At 38.9% G+C, this 19407-nt stretch overlaps 1 protein-coding gene across 14 annotated transcripts in view; it reads right to left on the bottom strand.

Annotated features, from left to right (window-relative positions):
* LOC106069732 (RUN and FYVE domain-containing protein 2-like) overlaps positions 1–19407 on the bottom strand; it is a 112343-nt gene that overhangs the window by 24099 nt on the left and 68837 nt on the right. For all 14 annotated transcript variants that reach the window (XM_056020177.1, XM_056020178.1, XM_056020187.1 and 11 more), the window contains one exon: positions 1242–1339. In XM_056020177.1, coding sequence (XP_055876152.1) covers positions 1242–1339 — 98 coding nt within the window. The remainder of the gene's footprint in view (positions 1–1241; positions 1340–19407) is intronic.

Below are 19407 nucleotides of genomic sequence, written 5' to 3'. Positions count from 1 at the left end.
CCTCGCCTTAAGGATGAGGGCAAAGCACGCGAGAAAGCAAAACAAAGCGAAGCCTCAAAACAAAAAGTTCTATTCTGGACGATCGATACCTTTTGTAAGCGTAAGAATATATACATGTAGGTTATGAACTCTTTTCGGCAAGGTATTACTACAGAGAATTAAGCTAAAAAGATTTGTGATATAAAAATCTCATTTCTACTTAGTTACTAGTACAGATTGCATGAAAAACTTGAAAGACAATGGAACTATGATCTGCTTCTTCTATCACATTGCTCCACAGATGCGTGCAGATTATTTACCTTCATGTTTTATAACATTGTTTCTTAATAGACATTTCTACGCATGAATGATTCAGGATATAATGAAATATATCCAATGTTTTGTTCAAGACGTGATTACAGATTGTTATTCAGTAATAGAATGTATGGCTCTTAATACAAGAAATATTTCGGGATAGAATTTTTGAAGAAAATAAAGTTCCGATGATTTAAAAAAAAAGATATAATTATGAATATAATTTGAAAGAAGATATGGTTCTGGAGAGAATTTCAATGAATACGATACGAGTTAACACCCCTTGTGCGATACTAAAATACCCTCATCTTAAAATAACGTCTGCTTCAATTCCCCCATGAAATTTCATCGACGGACTTCCCCCCCCCCCCAGCAGACGTTTTCATTTAAGGAGAAGTCCATGTAACTACAACACCATCAAGAGTCTACCATTGAATATGTCAAAGAGAGAAACATCACACCTACAAACAGTGATTCAAAAGTAACTCAACTCTTCTGGTGTAGGTAGAGACGAAGACACGAATCATACATCGACTAATTTGTGTGGGCAGTGTCTACATTACAACACTCGATCAAACAACAGAATCCATTACATCAGTAATTCAAACTCCTCACTAGACTAATCATCGGGATCTTTCACACAGCATTAGTCCCGACGAAAACAACAAAGCAATGGATCTAAACTAGACCAATTGATACAGAAGGCCTGAACACCGACTTGCAACGTCACAACATGTGGGCAGGTTAGACCAATAGCTCGTTGCCACGCCGTACAGACCCGTGACGTGGCAACGAGTTATTGGTCTAAACAGCCCACAGGTTGTGACGTTGCAGGTCAGTGTTGAGGCATTCTATAACGAATAGTCTCAATCTAAATAATAAGAAAAAGGGAGAGGCCGTTTAGGGCGTTGCTATTAGGCTTCAGGTAAGAGCAACGCCACGCTTACCTGTGTTCCATTTCTTTCATTGCGTTGACCAGCTGATTAGTCTTCTCTTCCAGCTTGCTCACCATCTCAGTCTTGTGTTTGACAGTACTCTCACACGCCTACACAAAGGAGGAACACACAAGAGTTACATTGGCACGAAGGATGTTATTTACTCAAGTATAATACTAACTTTAGGAGATCTTAGGTATTACATACAAAGACCACATCCTCAAACGAAGAGTTTAGAAACAAGATTAATACACCGATTGAGCCTCACGAAGACCTGCTAAATACTGTCAAAAACTCAAACTCTATGGCCATATCACAAGGTCCTCAGGGATCGCAAATACCTTCCTTCAGGGAACAGTACCAGAAAAGTAGGAGACGTAGACAAAGAGATGGGAAGACAACATTAAAAAATGGTCGGGTCTGATATTAAAAGAGATGCTAGCCAAGACAGAGAGGAGAAAGACGGTGAACAGATCTTGTGTGGTGCCCAACGGTTCAAGAGACTTAGGGATAGATGAAGGTGAACCAATGCTACCGAGAGAAATGTCAGACTCAGACACGTCGTTTCAGGGGGAGGGGGGTAAGGAGAGATGACCGAACAGATGACCGAACATGTGCACTGCCAACTATAAACCTATACCTACATCAGTGAAGCAGCACTGCCAACTATAAACCTATACCTACATCAGTGAAGCAGCACTGCCAACTATAAACCTATACCTACATCAGTGAAGCAGCACTCACAGTGTATATCATTAAGCAAGGGAAGCAGCTCCAATAGTTAATGTTATTACATAAACAGTTCCCTCAACAACAGCACAAGAGCGTTCTACCGTTCTAGTAGTAAGTACGATACAGCTTTGAACTCTCGTCTATAAAGTCTGGAGGGCAGTCCGAAGTACAGTACTAGTAGTAAGTACGATACAGCTTTGAACTCTCGTCTATAAAGTCTGGAGGGCAGTCCGAAGTACAGTACTAGTAGTAAGTACGATACAGCTTTGAACTCTCGTCTATAAAGTCTGGAGGGCAGTCCGAAGTACAGTACTAATAGTAAGTACGATACAGCTTTGAACTCTCGTCTATAAAGTCTGGAGGGCAGTCCGAAGTACAGTACTAGTAGTAAGTACGATACAGCTTTGAACTCTCGTCTATAAAGTCTGGAGGGCAGTCCGAAGTACAGTACTAATAGTAAGTACGATACAGCTTTGAACTCTCGTCTATAAAGTCTGGAGGGCAGTCCGAAGTACAGTACTAGTAGTAAGTACGATACAGCTTTGAACTCTCGTCTATAAAGTCTGGAGGGCAGTCCGAAGTACAGTACTAATAGTAAGTACGATACAGCTTTGAACTCTCGTCTATAAAGTCTGGAGGGCAGTCCGAAGTACAGTACTAGTAGTAAGTACGATACAGCTTTGAACTCTCGTCTATAAAGTCTGGAGGGCAGTCCGAAGTACAGTACTAGTAGTAAGTACGATACAGCTTTGAACTCTCGTCTATAAAGTCTGGAGGGCAGTCCGAAGTACAGTACTAGTAGTAAGTACGATACAACTTTGAACTCTCGTCTATAAAGTCTGGAGGGCAGTCCGAAGTACAGTACTAATAGTAAGTACGATACAGCTTTGAACTCTCGTCTATAAAGTCTGGAGGGCAGTCCGAAGTACAGTACTAGTAGTAAGTACGATACAGCTTTGAACTCTCGTCTATAAAGTCTGGAGGGCAGTCCGAAGTACAGTACTAGTAGTAAGTACGATACAGCTTTGAACTCTCGTCTATAAAGTCTGGAGGGCAGTCCGAAGTACAGTACTAGTAGTAAGTACGATACAGCTTTGAACTCTCGTCTATAAAGTCTGGAGGGCAGTCCGAAGTACAGTACTAGTAGTAAGTACGATACAGCTTTGAACTCTCGTCTATAAAGTCTGGAGGGCAGTCCGAAGTACAGTACTAGTAGTAAGTACGATACAGCTTTGAACTCTCGTCTATAAAGTCTGGAGGGCAGTCCGAAGTACAGTACTAGTAGTAAGTACGATACAGCTTTGAACTCTCGTCTATAAAGTCTGGAGGGCAGTCCGAAGTACAGTACTAGTAGTAAGTACGATACAGCTTTGAACTCTCGTCTATAAAGTCTGGAGGGCAGTCCGAAGTACAGTACTAGTAGTAAGTACGATACAGCTTTGAACTCTCGTCTATAAAGTCTGGAGGGCAGTCCGAAGTACAGTACTAGTAGTAAGTAAGATACAGCTTTGAACTCTCGTCTATAAAGTCTGGAGGGCAGTCCGAAGTACAGTACTAGTAGTAAGTACGATACAGCTTTGAACTCTCGTCTATAAAGTCTGGAGGGCAGTCCGAAGTACAGTACTAGTAGTAAGTACGATACAGCTTTGAACTCTCGTCTATAAAGTCTGGAGGGCAGTCCGAAGTACAGTACTAGTAGTAAGTACGATACAGCTTTGAACTCTCGTCTATAAAGTCTGGAGGGCAGTCCGAAGTACAGTACTAGTAGTAAGTACGATACAGCTTTGAACTCTCGTCTATAAAGTCTGGAGGGCAGTCCGAAGTACAGTACTAGTAGTAAGTACGATACAGCTTTGAACTCTCGTCTATAAAGTCTGGAGGGCAGTCCGAAGTACAGTACTAGTAGTAAGTACGATACAGCTTTGAACTCTCGTCTATAAAGTCTGGAGGGCAGTCCGAAGTACAGTACTAGTAGTAAGTACGATACAGCTTTGAACTCTCGTCTATAAAGTCTGGAGGGCAGTCCGAAGTACAGTACTAGTAGTAAGTACGATACAGCTTTGAACTCTCGTCTATAAAGTCTGGAGGGCAGTCCGAAGTACAGTACTAGTAGTAAGTACGATACAGCTTTGAACTCTCGTCTATAAAGTCTGGAGGGCAGTCCGAAGTACAGTACTAGTAGTAAGTACGATACAGCTTTGAACTCTCGTCTATAAAGTCTGGAGGGCAGTCCGAAGTACAGTACTAGTAGTAAGTACGATACAGCTTTGAACTCTCGTCTATAAAGTCTGGAGGGCAGTCCGAAGTACAGTACTAGTAGTAAGTACGATACAGCTTTGAACTCTCGTCTATAAAGTCTGGAGGGCAGTCCGAAGTACAGTACTAGTAGTAAGTACGATACAGCTTTGAACTCTCGTCTATAAAGTCTGGAGGGCAGTCCGAAGTACAGTACTAGTAGTAAGTACGATACAGCTTTGAACTCTCGTCTATAAAGTCTGGAGGGCAGTCCGAAGTACAGTACTAGTAGTAAGTACGATACAGCTTTGAACTCTCGTCTATAAAGTCTGGAGGGCAGTCCGAAGTACAGTACTAGTAGTAAGTACGATACAGCTTTGAACTCTCGTCTATAAAGTCTGGAGGGCAGTCCGAAGTACAGTACTAGTAGTAAGTACGATACAGCTTTGAACTCTCGTCTATAAAGTCTGGAGGGCAGTCCGAAGTACAGTACTAGTAGTAAGTACGATACAGCTTTGAACTCTCGTCTATAAAGTCTGGAGGGCAGTCCGAAGTACAGTACTAGTAGTAAGTACGATACAGCTTTGAACTCTCGTCTATAAAGTCTGGAGGGCAGTCCGAAGTACAGTACTAGTAGTAAGTAAGATACAGCTTTGAACTCTCGTCTATAAAGTCTGGAGGGCAGTCCGAAGTACAGTACTAGTAGTAAGTACGATACAGCTTTGAACTCTCGTCTATAAAGTCTGGAGGGCAGTCCGAAGTACAGTACTAGTAGTAAGTACGATACAGCTTTGAACTCTCGTCTATAAAGTCTGGAGGGCAGTCCGAAGTACAGTACTAGTAGTAAGTACGATACAGCTTTGAACTCTCGTCTATAAAGTCTGGAGGGCAGTCCGAAGTACAGTACTAGTAGTAAGTACGATACAGCTTTGAACTCTCGTCTATAAAGTCTGGAGGGCAGTCCGAAGTACAGTACTAGTAGTAAGTACGATACAGCTTTGAACTCTCGTCTATAAAGTCTGGAGGGCAGTCCGAAGTACAGTACTAGTAGTAAGTACGATACAGCTTTGAACTCTCGTCTATAAAGTCTGGAGGGCAGTCCGAAGTACAGTACTAGTAGTAAGTACGATACAGCTTTGAACTCTCGTCTATAAAGTCTGGAGGGCAGTCCGAAGTACAGTACTAGTAGTAAGTACGATACAGCTTTGAACTCTCGTCTATAAAGTCTGGAGGGCAGTCCGAAGTACAGTACTAGTAGTAAGTACGATACAGCTTTGAACTCTCGTCTATAAAGTCTGGAGGGCAGTCCGAAGTACAGTACTAGTAGTAAGTACGATACAGCTTTGAACTCTCGTCTATAAAGTCTGGAGGGCAGTCCGAAGTACAGTACTAGTAGTAAGTACGATACAGCTTTGAACTCTCGTCTATAAAGTCTGGAGGGCAGTCCGAAGTACAGTACTAGTAGTAAGTACGATACAGCTTTGAACTCTCGTCTATAAAGTCTGGAGGGCAGTCCGAAGTACAGTACTAGTAGTAAGTACGATACAGCTTTGAACTCTCGTCTATAAAGTCTGGAGGGCAGTCCGAAGTACAGTACTAGTAGTAAGTACGATACAGCTTTGAACTCTCGTCTATAAAGTCTGGAGGGCAGTCCGAAGTACAGTACTAGTAGTAAGTACGATACAGCTTTGAACTCTCGTCTATAAAGTCTGGAGGGCAGTCCGAAGTACAGTACTAGTAGTAAGTACGATACAGCTTTGAACTCTCGTCTATAAAGTCTGGAGGGCAGTCCGAAGTACAGTACTAGTAGTAAGTACGATACAGCTTTGAACTCTCGTCTATAAAGTCTGGAGGGCAGTCCGAAGTACAGTACTAGTAGTAAGTACGATACAGCTTTGAACTCTCGTCTATAAAGTCTGGAGGGCAGTCCGAAGTACAGTACTAGTAGTAAGTACGATACAGCTTTGAACTCTCGTCTATAAAGTCTGGAGGGCAGTCCGAAGTACAGTACTAGTAGTAAGTACGATACAGCTTTGAACTCTCGTCTATAAAGTCTGGAGGGCAGTCCGAAGTACAGTACTAGTAGTAAGTACGATACAACTTTGAACTCTCGTCTATAAAGTCTGGAGGGCAGTCCGAAGTACAGTACTAATAGTAAGTACGATACAGCTTTGAACTCTCGTCTATAAAGTCTGGAGGGCAGTCCGAAGTACAGTACTAGTAGTAAGTACGATACAGCTTTGAACTCTCGTCTATAAAGTCTGGAGGGCAGTCCGAAGTACAGTACTAGTAGTAAGTACGATACAGCTTTGAACTCTCGTCTATAAAGTCTGGAGGGCAGTCCGAAGTACAGTACTAGTAGTAAGTACGATACAGCTTTGAACTCTCGTCTATAAAGTCTGGAGGGCAGTCCGAAGTACAGTACTAGTAGTAAGTACGATACAGCTTTGAACTCTCGTCTATAAAGTCTGGAGGGCAGTCCGAAGTACAGTACTAGTAGTAAGTACGATACAGCTTTGAACTCTCGTCTATAAAGTCTGGAGGGCAGTCCGAAGTACAGTACTAGTAGTAAGTACGATACAGCTTTGAACTCTCGTCTATAAAGTCTGGAGGGCAGTCCGAAGTACAGTACTAGTAGTAAGTACGATACAGCTTTGAACTCTCGTCTATAAAGTCTGGAGGGCAGTCCGAAGTACAGTACTAGTAGTAAGTACGATACAGCTTTGAACTCTCGTCTATAAAGTCTGGAGGGCAGTCCGAAGTACAGTACTAGTAGTAAGTAAGATACAGCTTTGAACTCTCGTCTATAAAGTCTGGAGGGCAGTCCGAAGTACAGTACTAGTAGTAAGTACGATACAGCTTTGAACTCTCGTCTATAAAGTCTGGAGGGCAGTCCGAAGTACAGTACTAGTAGTAAGTACGATACAGCTTTGAACTCTCGTCTATAAAGTCTGGAGGGCAGTCCGAAGTACAGTACTAGTAGTAAGTACGATACAGCTTTGAACTCTCGTCTATAAAGTCTGGAGGGCAGTCCGAAGTACAGTACTAGTAGTAAGTACGATACAGCTTTGAACTCTCGTCTATAAAGTCTGGAGGGCAGTCCGAAGTACAGTACTAGTAGTAAGTACGATACAGCTTTGAACTCTCGTCTATAAAGTCTGGAGGGCAGTCCGAAGTACAGTACTAGTAGTAAGTACGATACAGCTTTGAACTCTCGTCTATAAAGTCTGGAGGGCAGTCCGAAGTACAGTACTAGTAGTAAGTACGATACAGCTTTGAACTCTCGTCTATAAAGTCTGGAGGGCAGTCCGAAGTACAGTACTAGTAGTAAGTACGATACAGCTTTGAACTCTCGTCTATAAAGTCTGGAGGGCAGTCCGAAGTACAGTACTAGTAGTAAGTACGATACAGCTTTGAACTCTCGTCTATAAAGTCTGGAGGGCAGTCCGAAGTACAGTACTAGTAGTAAGTACGATACAGCTTTGAACTCTCGTCTATAAAGTCTGGAGGGCAGTCCGAAGTACAGTACTAGTAGTAAGTACGATACAGCTTTGAACTCTCGTCTATAAAGTCTGGAGGGCAGTCCGAAGTACAGTACTAGTAGTAAGTACGATACAGCTTTGAACTCTCGTCTATAAAGTCTGGAGGGCAGTCCGAAGTACAGTACTAGTAGTAAGTACGATACAGCTTTGAACTCTCGTCTATAAAGTCTGGAGGGCAGTCCGAAGTACAGTACTAGTAGTAAGTACGATACAGCTTTGAACTCTCGTCTATAAAGTCTGGAGGGCAGTCCGAAGTACAGTACTAGTAGTAAGTACGATACAGCTTTGAACTCTCGTCTATAAAGTCTGGAGGGCAGTCCGAAGTACAGTACTAGTAGTAAGTACGATACAGCTTTGAACTCTCGTCTATAAAGTCTGGAGGGCAGTCCGAAGTACAGTACTAGTAGTAAGTACGATACAGCTTTGAACTCTCGTCTATAAAGTCTGGAGGGCAGTCCGAAGTACAGTACTAGTAGTAAGTACGATACAGCTTTGAACTCTCGTCTATAAAGTCTGGAGGGCAGTCCGAAGTACAGTACTAGTAGTAAGTACGATACAGCTTTGAACTCTCGTCTATAAAGTCTAGAGGGCTTGGATGCATTACAAGTACCAATATGATAAAACTAAACACGGAACAAAAAAGAGACATGGAGTACACTTAGATATTAACAGAACTTAAAGACATCTGCTGCATGGTAGGGTTAGGGTTAGGCGAAATGAGTTTCTAACAGAATTATAACACTCAACATTTGTATACTATAAGAAATGTGAAAGGAGATTCTAAAACACAAACACCGTACAGTTGAGATGTTTAGAAAATCAATTAACGGACAATTTGTAATATGTGTAAGAAATCTATTCCAGTTAGTGAAGTGCATTTTTCTAGAATATCGCTACTAGTACAAAGGTTCCCTAGACCAAGTTGCCAAGTATCCCATACAACCAGGAGTATTTCAATCTTAATGTCTGAAACAGATAAATCAGAAAAAGGTTACCTACTCGTTCACCACCCCCTCAATTTTATTAAAAATTATATTGAAAAAAGCTGGTCTTCAAAGTGTTTTCATTAGCCGATCATCCACCGGTCATCGGCCGAACATCAGCCTGTCACTAGAAATTTTAATCGTTTGAACAAAAGAGGAAACTGGTGTGAACTGGCATCTAGACTCTGGTGAACACGTGACGAATGCAATGTATAGTTTGATGTATTTCAAATATAGATAGAATTTGTATTGATTAGAAAACTTCCGGTGAATCTGTTTCAATGTTAGAGATAACAACACTGATGACATTTGTATGTTTTATAAATAAAGTGACATCAACCATTCCCAAATCGATCACGCCCCGGTACTGGATTACAAGTAAGTTTACATGCCAAGTCACAAATAGATACTATAAACATACATTCAGAACACCAATAACATATTCTAATCTTATTTAAGGCTACTAGTAGGTGTTATTGGAAATTAATCAGCAATACATTTATCTCCTTGAAATCAATAACTTTCTATAGGACTGTGGATCAATTGAACTTTAAACAACTTTAAAATCAACAGGGAGAAACAACCAAATTATGGGCTCAACAAACGTCTGACACCTGCCTTTAACAGTCGAACATTAGCGTACGTTGTGTGTTCTCATCTAACACTAGTCGGATATGACCAGCGGGCCTTAGTGTATCACTCATCTAGTGCAATGGATTGAAATCAGTCAAACAAGGCGAGATGGTCCCTTAACACTTTTTAATTTTCACACGAAAATGAAAATAGGGTTTACCCGTTAAGCCGACATATTCATCTATACTATAAAGTAGAAAGTAAGGCGTATGTATATATGTATGCGTGGGTGAGTGTGTGCGTGCGTATGTATGTATGTATGTCCAGCATGGAAATCAAAACCGTTTGACCAATCTTGATAAACTTGGCAGAAATGTTCCTTGGGTGCTAACTGGAACCGTAACGTATGCATAGTAGCCATAAAACAAACTTAAGACATTCAAGTCTTATAAATCTAGGCCATGTTTACCATGTTTACATGAGAAAAGATCGAAAGGATCTAGATCTAGATCTAATTTTAAAATCTACACTTTGCACAGATAGTTTTTTACTTTGACACATGAAAATTACAAAATATAGTCTATTGATTTCATTATTTAATAATAAATCTAAGCTTCAAATGTGTCTTTCAAAAGCATTTTTACATAAATTCGTTCCTTATATCTGCGAATTTAGAAGTCCCTGACGTACTTTATAATCCCATCATCTATCGAAGCCGACATCTAAGTCTAACTCTAATTCTAGATCTAATTCAAAGAGGAAAGATCTACTTTATACTTTAGCACATTAACATACAAAATAAAGTTCATTCATTCCATATTTAAATCAAATTATCCCTCAAATTTTGTGTTTCTAAAGCATTTTTCATGCATTCGTTCGCTATAGCTTCCATGTTGACAGGCATTTTAATAGTCCCATTCACGTGTCGTGCACACCGCTATGTAAACACACTATGATTGAACAGCTCTATATGGAAGATATTCCATAATATACTAACATACAATAATTAATAAGCTTCTTGAGCCATTGAATTCACTCTTGAGTAGGTCTACATCTATTATAATGGTACCTAGACTCTAGATCTAGATCTAAATATATGTAGACCTACAAGCAAATTTTTTTAATTAAAAAATGGATTTAGGCCGATTAGCTATTTTGATAGCTTCATTCATACTTTTTTTTTTAAATTCACGCATTCGCTTTCTTATAGCATTATTATTTCGTTTAATTGTTTCCAAAACACTCTCAGTGACTATATCGACAGTGATACACAAATTAAGACCCGCGGGTAACATATGTCTAGAAGCTAATATAAAATACTGTGAACATGGATTTACCCATTTAAAAAAAAGTTTCGTTCTTCAATAGAAATAAATTTGTTTTTTTTATTTGTAGGGTCTTCAGCTTTGTGGTAGAGTTACATTGAATATCTTAGGTTCAACGCTAGCATCTAAGGTGCATTTATGAAAGGTTTTATCCACATCGGTCAAACGGTTTTGATTTTTTATTTGGGACATGAAAAAATACAAATATACATACTCTTACCAATGACCTGTATATATTAGATAATATTGAGAATGAAATTAGACGGAGAGACGTTCTAATGTCACTCAATTACAAGAACAGCCAAAGAGAAGCGCCAAATACTGAAACATGGCGTATACCGCTATATGATTCAATCGGCCACGTCTAACATGTTCACACTAAAAGTTAATTACTGTGAACTCTGCTTACACTTTCATGTGTAGATCCCGTTAACTATCTGTAAACAATACAAAGTTACAAAGATAGTTTGTGTGGAAACACAATTTCAAAATTGGCCCCCGAAGTGGTCCACCTAAAGCCTTCACCAGGATTCGAACACGGGACTTCCAGTTCCAAGTGCTTTACCCCTCAGCCATATCATCTCCATTTATTCATTTAGCATACACTTATATTTTTTAAAATAATAATTACTAACCTTATCTATACATTCAAAATTAATAACATGTTACATGAAATAAAGAGAAACTAAAAAAGATTTCTTCTTCTAACAAAATTAGATAAATTGGCAACACGAAAAAAAAAAAAAGGTTCTTGACCTACTTTAAGCTACAATTGAGTACAAATGACAAGAAGACTTTCCCCTTCCAAATAAAAATTAATATCTCCATTGTCATTTGTCATACAAACTAGACATAGGTCTAGCTAGATCTAGACCTTGTTTTAGATCTAAATCTAAATCATTATCTAGATCTAAGTCTATATCTAGATCTAGAACTAGGTCTAGAATCTTAATATAGAATCTTCTATATCTAGACTAGAACTCGTATTATAATTATGTAGATCTGGGCTCTGTTCAGTCTTATTTAGACTTTCACTGTCAAGTGTAGGCCTCTAAAATGAGGATATGTCAAAACTGTGCGCTATAAAAGTGGTTCGTTATTTTTTAAACTTATAACTAAAACGAAGTTCGTATCAAATTTTTTTTTTTTAAATAACATTTGAATCAATGAGTTAGTTAAATGGAAAATATATTTTATAATGATCCATTGACACTTTTACCATAGTGACCTTAGATGCAAATGTTTGGTACCAATGCGCGAATCTATGAATGAAGCTTGATTTATTAATGAAGAAGTCCATGACCTTTTTTAAAAAAAGTTATCTCCCCTGAAGTTTTTAATTGAAAAGTGGTATGATTTTTTTAAAAATCTGCTATATAATTTTAAAAATTATATGGTTTACTTTCGGAAAAGAAAAAAGTAGCCATTGCATCAGAACTTTGAATGATCTAAAATATCACGATGTCCGATTTTCATTTTATCTTCTAGTTTCTGAGATCTAAACAGGACGGACGGACGGACAGACAGGCCACACAAAACTAATAGCGTCTTTTCCACTTTCGGGGGCCGCTAAAGATACAGCAAGAGTAAAAAAAAAAAGGGGGGGGGGAAAGCGATATGAAGTAGGAAAATGACTCAGTGCTTCAGAGTGTACACAATTAGTATAGGTTTTATGAAATACTTTGTACATCTACAATACCTCCCACATTATGTACATCTACAATACTTCCACATTATGTACATCTACAATACCTCCACATTATGTAAATCTACAATACCTCCACATTATGTACATCTACAATACCTCCCACATTATGTACATCTACAATACTTCCACATTATGTACATCTACAATACTTCCACATTATGTACATCTACAATACCTCCCACATTATGTACATCTACAATACCTCCCACATTATGTACATCTACAATACTTCCACATTATGTACATCTACAATACTTCCACATTATGTACATCTACAATACTTCCACATTATGTACATCTACAATACCTCCCACATTATGTACATCTACATTACCTCCCACATTATGTACATCTACAATACCTCCCACATTATGTACATCTACAATACTTCCACATTATGTACATCTACAATACCTCCACATTATGTACATCTACAATACCTTCCACATTATGTACATCTACAATACCTCCCACATTATGTACATCTACAATACTTCCACATTATGTACATCTACAATACCTCCCACATTATGTACATCTACAATACTTCCACATTATGTACATCTACAATACCTCCCACATTATGTACACCTACAATACTTCCACATTATGTACATCTACAATACCTCCCACATTATGTACATCTACAATACCTCCCACATTATGTACACCTACAATACTACCACATTATGTACATCTACAATACCTCCCACATTATGTACATCTACAATACTTCCACATTATGTACATCTACAATACCTCCCACATTATGTACATCTACAATACTTCCACATTATGTACATCTACAATACCTCCACATTATGTACACCTACAATACTTCCACATTATGTACATCTACAGATTTGCATGCATGTTATGAACATCTCCGATAATGAAAAGACAGATCTTATAGCTGCCGAGAGTTTATCTACAACAGAGGTCATTAAACAAAAACTTGTAAAAACAACGTGATATGGCATGATATTAGTAATTAACATTAAAAGTTAGACATCTGTTGATGTTATGGAAGTTAGCTTTTTGTTTGCCAATTGGCTGGCTTTAAAGTGCAGACTGATTAAAAACATAACAGTCTTATAGAAAAACCAACTCAAATGTTCTACTTCTATCTTGATATTCATCAAAATCTGGCCAGTCTTATAGAATAACCAAATGTTCTAATTCTATCTTGATATTCATAAAAAATCTCAGCAGTCTAATAAAAATACCAATGCAGATGTTCTATTTTGATATTCATTGCTATCTCGCCTTATGACACTGCCAGCAACTCTCAGTAGACTTATGACGTTAGTGAAAGACTTACAAAAGCTCCAAGGGTCTTAGATCTCTCATTAGTTCTCAGCTCCAAAGTCAAGAGTTTCTCAAATGTTTCGCAGTGGCAACAAGGGGAATTGTGACACGATGTTCATTCACACAGCTGACGTAGACATTGAAAGAGGACACTGAATAGATGTCAATCAAATGTTGAAAATAACAAAAGAAAAACCTATCCAATATTTCAAATAGAAAGAGATTTCACAGACACACAAATAAACGTGTATAAACCAAGTTGTGTTAATAGTACTACTGTTTTACATTTTATTTAATTAACTCTCTAATTATTATTTTTAATTTAGACCGCCGATGACGCTCTGATTACAATATTTATTTTTAATGACTATAATCATCTTCATATTTGATATTTACAACATATGATACTGTTAATACAACTGATGTTAATACAAAACGCTAATGAAACTTTTTGTTTGAAAGGTCAATGTGCTCTAAGTAAAACCAAACATTTACATTTCAACACATCTGGCTGTGACCATGTCGTACACATGCATTGCGACTTTCTCGACTGGATCATTTCCATTGATTGTTTTAAGGGTGACCCGCCTTGTTTCTGTTACTGCTGTATTTACAGATGTCATCGAACAAGATCAATGTTATTAACATACTCGAGGCTAATAACGATAGTAAGAGGCTTTATTCAAAAGCAGAATAAAAATAAAATAAAGAGTTCAACATACAGACCAGCCAAAACATAAGCCCCACAGACATACAATACGGTCTATATCACTTAGATCTGAAACCCTCTTCGTGACGAGCTGAGACTATACACGTGGACGTAATCGGGCAGTATGTTTGAAGGTCTCCATGTCCTCGTACAAAGAGTAGCCAAACATGAACCAGTTCTTCTATGTTATATCCTTGTCCCCTACCCTGCAGGATACGATACTGTCTCATTGTCCTTTCTGCAATGACGCTGTCTTGAGTCATAATTCCCTCTGAATAGCCCAAAATACACGCCTTTTGGGTAATGACCGACTGGACTAGGACGGCCTGTTTCTCTCGCTCAAGGCTAAAACATGACCCACTGGACTAGGACGGCCTGTTTCTCTCGCTCAAGGCTAAAACATAACCGACTGGACTAGGACGGCCTGTTTCTCTCGCTCAAGGCTAAAACATGGCCGACTGGACTAGGACGGCCTGTTTCTCTCGCTCAAGGCTAAAACATGACCCACTGGACTAGGAAGGCCTGTTTCTCTCGCTCAAGGCTAAAACATGACCCACTGGACTAGGACGGCCTGTTTCTCTCGCTCAAGGCTAAAACATGACCGACTGGACTAGGACGGCCTGTTTCTCTCGCTCAAGGCTAAAACATAACCGACTGGACTAGGACGGCCTGTTTCTCTCGCTCAAGGCTAAAACATGACCCACTGGACTAGGACGGCCTGTTTCTCTCGCTCAAGGCTAAAACATGACCCACTGGACTAGGACGGCCTGTTTCTCTCGCTCAAGGCTAAAACATGACCGACAGGACTAGGACGGCCTGTTTCGCTCGCTCAAGGCTAAAACATGACCGACTGGACTAGGACGGCCTGTTTCTCTCGCTCAAGGCTTAAACATGACCCACTGGACTAGGACGGCCTGTTTCTCTCGCTCAAGGCTAAAACATGACCCACTGGACTAGGACGGCCTGTTTCTCTCGCTCAAGGCTAAAACATGACCGACTGGACTAGGACGGCCTGTTTCTCTCGCTCAAGGCTAAAACATGACCGACGTCAATGATATCTAGCCAAGGAACCAAAGTTGAAGAACTTGGGTTAGTTACATCATTTTCTCAACGATGCAGGTGATGGCCGCTCTACATGCTCTAGAATCCTAAAACCACCAATTTCTTAGATCGATTTTATTGCCCCACTGTCCAATGACCAGGACAGTGTGAGCACTGTATCTTTGAGTTGATAAGGAGATAGTGTCCTACTTCTGGAAGATAGAAAATACAAACCTAACGAAACGTTTCCAATAAAAACTCCAGTCTGAACAGATGAGCTGCGCGTGAAAAGTGGGTCAACAAATACACACAATGCAATTGTTCACATCTCTTCTTACGTTCCATTCATGATTGGGATGATATGAGATACGCTATTGAAGACAAGCATCGTTCTATGAGCATGAAGTTAGGATAGATACAACTTAGTTGGACTAGTTGTCAGTCAACAAGAAAGGAGTTTTGGACAAGGGGTTAAAAACGTGTTTTCATTGAAAACAATATCAAGTACCGGTACAACAATAACACTGAACCATAAGATCAACGACAACACCACCAACAAAAATGACAACAACAAATTACAACGAGCTACACCCACACAGAATAAGGATAAAAAACATCTAAAGAACTAAAAGAACAGAAGAACAGTCATAACAACAATACAAGACAACAAGAAAAAGATCACAGCAACCACAACAACCAACAATAACAGACAAAGACAACCACTAAGACAACCACTAAGACAAGCACTAAGACAACCACACAAACTAACACAAAATCGAAAAGAACAACAACCACGACGTTCTAGCAAGTAGCAACAACAAACCCTAAGAATTGTGTCACAACGTGCGTTGGTGCCGGGGATTTGACTTGAATTAAAATAGTTGAATAAATGACGATCTAGGATTCACAATAAAAGATTCTTTGTTAAAACACAACTTTGGAACTTTATTTAAATATAAAACGTAAGTACAGCTTATGTACAAGTTACAGATCAACAAGCACAAATAATATTACAAAGGCTTTAAATCAGTGCTCTTAGAAAACGCGACTGTATACTAGGAAATTCTTTCATCGACTCGCGTTCTTTTTACTCTCGTCAATTCTTTGGCGCTAACTCTTTTAAAAAATGTCTTTATTTATTTTCAAATCAACCAATAGATTTGCGACATCGTAAATACGTCTCGGGTAAAACCTGAGGCGCTGTCAGGGATCTAGATTTGTGGGGTAATTCCTGAGGCTCAGTCAAGGGTTTATATTTCTATTTACACACAAGCTTTTAAATGTGAAATATACAAATAAATCTATAATGGCATCTGTGACATATTACCCCCCCCCTCCATTTAGCATTTGTATGGTAATAGAAATGCTCATATGTATTAAAAATATTTAAATATACACAAGATACCATACATGGAATTATAGAAAAATGGTTGAGGTAACATATGACAATGCTCTGAAAAATAAAGTCAACTTGGAGATAACAATAAAAAAAAAAATGTAAATGCAGTGTCAGGTATATGAGAACAAAATTATTGATGACTTAGAACACCTGTTTCACTATTCAAGTGGTTATGAAAATGAGACAATATCAAAAGTTGTACAAAGCATAATACTTGAATAAATTAAATCTTGAATTGAATGAGTTACTTCTCTTCATGATAAAATTAAAATATGACAATACAAAACTGATATACTACACCTGTGGAAGAAAAATATATACACAATTATGTAAAGAATTAAATACATCTGGAAAGTGTGTCAGCGAAGACATTCTCACGTCCAGGAATTGTCTTGACCTCAAATTGGTAGTCTGTGAGTTGTAGACTCCAACGAGTTAAACGACTGTTCGCTAACTTCTTTGAGTTCAGAAATGCTAGTGGTGCATGATCAGTTAGGAGTGTGAAATGAGCTCCTAGTAGATATCTGGAGAACTTGGCTATGGCCCATACAATGGCTAGACATTCACGTTCGATGGTTGAGTATCTGGTTTCAGCTGGTGACAACTTCCTGCTGATGAAAAATACTGGGTGCAAAGTCTCTTGGCATTTCTGTGAAGTGTCTTGGTATTTCTGCATTAGGCATGCTCCTATGGCTGAAGATGAAGCATCTGTGGCGAGGTAAAATTGCTTCTCTGGATTCGGAAGTTTGAGAATAGTGTCTCTTGAAAATTCAGCTTTAATGTTCTCAACCGTGGTATGTAACTCTGTAGACCATGGAATCTTCGTTGGTTGTCCTTTCTTAGTGAGTTCAATCAATGGAGCTATGAGTGCTGTGTAACCTGGTATGAAATGTCTGTAGAAATTACACAGACCCAAAATACTTCTCACTTGCTTTTTACTGGTGAGGACTTTGATGTCTAGTATGCGTTGAATAATGTTCTCTTGTGGTCTCAGCGAATTGTAGCTGACTCTATAACCCAGGAAGGATATTTCTGACATGGCTAGTTCTACCTTACTAGGCTTTATGGTAAAACCATGTTGTTTCAGTATGCTGAAAACTTCTTGTAGTCCTTTGATATGTTCGTTCCATGTCTTATGGAATATGCAAATGTCATCTATATATGACACTGTGTCAGAGCGATTGCCTAGTATGTTGTGAATGGCTCTATTAAAGGTGCTGCTGGCGTTGACTAGACCAAATGGCATGAAGTTGAAATGGAATAGCCCATAAGCTGTGGTGAATGCCGTAAACTGTTTGCATTCTTGTCTGACTGGTATTTGGTAATAACCTCTGGACAGGTCTATTTTGGTGAAGAACTTTGCCTCTGAAAATTTGGTCATAAGATCTTCAGGATTTGGCATAGGATATGAGTCGAGTTGGGTTATTTTATTCAACTCTTTTAAAAAATGTCTTTATTTATTTTCAAATCAACCAATAGATTTGCGACATCGTAAATACGTCTCGGGTAAAACCTGAGGCGCTGTCAGGGATCTAGATTTGTGGGGTAATTCCTGAGGCTCAGTCAAGGGTTTATATTTCTATTTACACACAAGCTTTTAAATGTGAAATATACAAATAAATCTATAATGGCATCTGTGACAAATTGTAAGGCTGTTCCTAGAGTTGGTTAAAAGAAACCTAATCTACGAAACTTGTTCCTAGAGTTGGCTAAAAGAAACTTAATCTACGAAACTTGTTCCTAGAGTTGGCTAAAAGAAACTTAATCTACGAAACTTGTTCCTAGAGTTGGCTAAAAGAAACTTAATCTACGAAACTTGTTCCTAGAGTTGGCTAAAAGAAACCTAATCTACGAAACTTGTTCCTAGAGTTGGCTAAAAGAAACTTAATCTACGAAACTTGTTCCTAGAGTTGGCTAAAAGAAACTTAATCTACGAAACTTGTTCCTAGAGTTGGCTAAAAGAAACTTAATCTACGAAACTTGTTCCTAGAGTTGGCTAAAAGAAACTTAATCTACGAAACTTGTTCCTAGAGTTGGCTAAAAGAAACCTAATCTACGAAACTTGTTCCTAGTGTAGGCTTAAAAAAAAACAATCTAAGAAACTGAGTCCGGGAAAACTGTCAACAAATACGTTCAGAGTCCCAAGAACGGGGAAAAATATTCGCGTGATCAAAGCAATAAAGTCTGGCGCAGTGAATGAAACACAACAGCGAAGCTGCACAAAGACATTAGTCAAAGTGGAGCCAACTCTAGGCTTTAGCAATGATAGAGATCATTGAGTTGGATTAGGGGGGGGGGGGCGACGTGCTAGTGACACAACTGCCACACAAACAAGGAACACACTGCACTAGTAAAATATGTACGGGGCTATTGTCAAGGGTAGAACAGGATTCAAAATATATACTGACACAGCTAGTTGGAACAAACTAGGATCTAGATTTATAAGTATGTACCGAAACAAATACCAAAGACACACTTCAAATGTTGGCGTTACTTACGGCGTCAGGATCCAAGTTATAGTATTCTATACGACATGACAGTGTTCGTTGGTCCAATATACAGTATTCTATAAATGACAGTGTTCGTTGGTCCAATATACAGTATTCAATAAATGACAGTGTTC

Source organism: Biomphalaria glabrata, chromosome 2, assembly GCF_947242115.1.
Source record: "Biomphalaria glabrata chromosome 2, xgBioGlab47.1, whole genome shotgun sequence".
Taxonomy (NCBI): Eukaryota; Metazoa; Mollusca; class Gastropoda; family Planorbidae; genus Biomphalaria; species Biomphalaria glabrata.
This window is presented reverse-complemented; position numbering and strand designations above follow the sequence as displayed.